The 2,964-nt window shown below is 55.2% G+C and overlaps 1 protein-coding gene across 2 annotated transcripts in view; it reads right to left on the reverse strand.

Moving 5' to 3' along the window:
* The window catches only part of SLC2A8 (solute carrier family 2 (facilitated glucose transporter), member 8), a 10,613-nt gene extending 7,655 nt beyond the window's left edge, over positions 1-2,958 (reverse strand). For both annotated transcript variants that reach the window (XM_011988447.1, XM_011988440.1), the window contains exons 1-2: positions 2,803-2,958; positions 893-992 (exon numbers count right to left, since the gene is read on the reverse strand). In XM_011988447.1, coding sequence (XP_011843837.1) covers positions 893-992; positions 2,803-2,865 — 163 coding nt within the window. In that variant the 5' untranslated portion in view covers positions 2,866-2,958. The remainder of the gene's footprint in view (positions 1-892; positions 993-2,802) is intronic.
* Between the last annotated feature and the right edge of the window lie 6 nt (positions 2,959-2,964).

Raw genomic sequence — 2,964 nt, forward strand, 5'->3', positions numbered from 1 at the left:
GTCTGGATCTCCTGACCTCGTGATCCGCCCGTCTCGGCCTCCCAAAGTGCTGGGATTACAGGCTTGAGCCACCGCGCCCGGCCTGCCTGGCCTCTTTCTAATAGAACACACCTGCCTCCTGAAGCTTCTTCATGCTGGCCCAGCTTTGCCCCTCGGGGTCGCCAGGACCTGGCCTCCTTCACGTTGCAACTCGCCGACATGGTGAATCCAGCACTGACATTCTCAGGGGGACTCGCTCAGCCCTTCAGACGCCTGGGCTGAAGATTCTTACAGGGACCCCCCACTTCTGGAGCCCTCTGGTTTGTCACTGCACAGTAAGGTACTGACCTAACCAGTCAGCCCTTCCCACACCCCTAGAGGGGGCTTCAGGAAAGATGAGGATATCACCACCTCCAGCTCTCCTTGGAACTCAGTCATAAGACACACCTATCAGTCGGGCGCAGTGGCTCACATCTGAAATCCCAGAACTTTGGGAAGCTGAGGTAGGCGGATCACGAGGTCAGGAGATCAAGACCATCCTGGCTAACACAGTGAAACTCCGTTTCTACTAAAAATACAAAAAATTAGCTGGGCGTGGTGGCACGCACCTGTAATCCCACCTACTTGGGAAGCTGAGACAGGAGAATCGCTTGAACCCAGGAGATGGAGGTTGCAGTGAGCCGCCACTGCACTCCAGCCTGGGTGACAGAGCAAGACTCTGTCTCAAAAAAAAAAAAAAAAAAAAAAGACTCACCTATCCCAAGGTCCCAGGAAGGTGATCTGGAGCCTGGCATGTTGGGCACTGGCTGTGTGACCTCAGACAAGTCCCTTGACCTCTCTGAACCTCTGTTTACACATCTGTAAAATGGCCACATGACCACAAACAGGAAGCAAGAGATAATGACAACTATACCTGCCAGGTAGGCCAGGAGGATGCCGACGACGACCATCAGCTGCACACAAGAGCCGAGCAAGCCCCGGACTGCTGGGTAGGCGATTTCAGAGATGTAGACCTGCCAGCAACAAGATGAGGATTTAGGGCTGGGCGCAGTGGCTCACTCCTGCAATCCCAGCACTTTGGGAGGCTGAGGCGGGCAGATCACCAGAGGTCGGGAGATCGAGACCGGCCTGACCAACAGGGAGAAACCCCATCTCTACTAAAAATACAAAATTAGCTGGGCCTGGTGGCACGCGTCTGTAATCCCAGCTACTCAGGAGGCTGAAGGAGGAGAGTCACTTGAACCTGGGAGGTGGAGGTTGTGGTGAGCCAAGATCTCACCATTGCACTCCAGCCTGGGCAAAAAGAGCGAAACTCCGTCTTAAAAATAAACAAAAATTTAAAAAAAATTTAAAAATTTTAAAAATTAAAAAAAAAAAAAAAAAGATGAGGCTTTACTCAGGCTCCAAGAGTTCTTAAAACAGAAAGGTCTCAACCATTCAGAGCTGAGGAAAGTCCTTGCGGGGGGTTATGGCAGGTCCCGAGGCCCCTTAGTGGAACCTGCCCAGGTGAGCAGAGCCATCCCCAGGTCCTCACCACTGAAAGGTCTGTGGCAGGCGTTTAAAGGGGATTAAAGGTAACAGAGAGGGCTGCATGTGATGGCGAGGCAGTGGGCACAGAGCTTCTCAGGCCTTCATTTAATGGGCACAGACACCCTGGGTAAAACGTAGATTCCGATGCAGTAGGTCTAGGCAGGCAAAAGATTCCACCTTGCTAACCAGCTCCATGTGTGCCCATCCAGGATCCTAGCCCAGGGCCCACGCTTTGAGTGGTGGCCTTAGACCAGAAGCACGAACTCTCTGCCTCAGTCACTAGGCACTGCTCCCTCCTGAGCCCACAGGCCACCAGGCCCTCACCCTTGCATCTAAGGTTATTCCATAGCTTAAGCCCTAACACAGGTGTGTTTCTGCCCAGTTAAAAAAACCACAGACATAAAAGGTCCAGCTTCTTCCCCACCCTCTTCTGGTCCAGCTGCTGCTGCCAGTTAGCAAATGCTGGTGAAATGAGCACCCAGGGAGGGCCCTGAGTGGCTGCTTTCAACCTCACTTGGGTGAGATATTGTCCACGCCCATGGCTGGGGGCAGTTCATGGGTCACCAAGCTGTCAGGGTCCAGTCCTCCATAAGCCATGCCAGGGGCTGTCTACCCAAAGTCCCACTGAATCCTGACCACTACCTCAGGGACTAATGCCATAATCCCTGTTTTCCAGGGAAGGAAACTGAGGCCCAGGCAGACACTCTGCTCAGGTCAATGGCAGAACCAGGATTTGACCCAGATGTTCGGGGCTCCCAAGTGGGCAGCCTGGGTCAGGAGGGGGAAAGGGGGAAGGTGGGGAAGCCAGAGGGGCTGGCCTGTGACAAGGAAAGGGGAACACAGACCAGCAGCCTTTGCCCCAGGAGAAACCAGGACAGGAACTTCCTGCTAATTGCAGTCATTGACCCGAAGCCAGGGATGAAAACCATAATGTTGGGAGTGGGCTCCTATGGATCATCCGCAGGTCTGCAGAGCAAAAGACGGGCACGGCTGAGTGGGATAATCCTGGGTTCCAGCAACTGCTTCCCCTCTGACTAGCTGTGGACCCTGCCTGGGCAAAGGACTTCACCTTTCCGAGACTGCATGTCATGACCTCAGTGTAAAATGGAGAGAGCAGCAGGATCCTTCCCAGGGTGGACGGGAGGGACCGCGAGATAACGCAGGGACTTCAAGCCTGGCACCTATAAGGTCCCGCCAGGGGAAGCCGCGCCCCCAGGACTGAGGAACGGTTTGTCCACTCCTCCTCCGTCTCAGGCCGCGCAAGACAGGACACTCGCGAGACGAGACACTCACCGGGGCCACTAGGGAAGCAACACCGCAGGCCAGGCCGGTGAGGAGGCGGCCCCCCAGCAACATCCACAGGTCTTGGGCCGCGGTGATGACGGCAAAGCCGGCCACGAAGGGCACGGAGCACAGCAGGAGGCTCAGCTTGCGCCCGGCACGGTCCACCAGCCA

This window comes from Mandrillus leucophaeus, unplaced genomic scaffold (genome assembly GCF_000951045.1).
Source record: "Mandrillus leucophaeus isolate KB7577 unplaced genomic scaffold, Mleu.le_1.0 Scaffold109, whole genome shotgun sequence".
Taxonomy (NCBI): Eukaryota; Metazoa; Chordata; class Mammalia; order Primates; family Cercopithecidae; genus Mandrillus; species Mandrillus leucophaeus.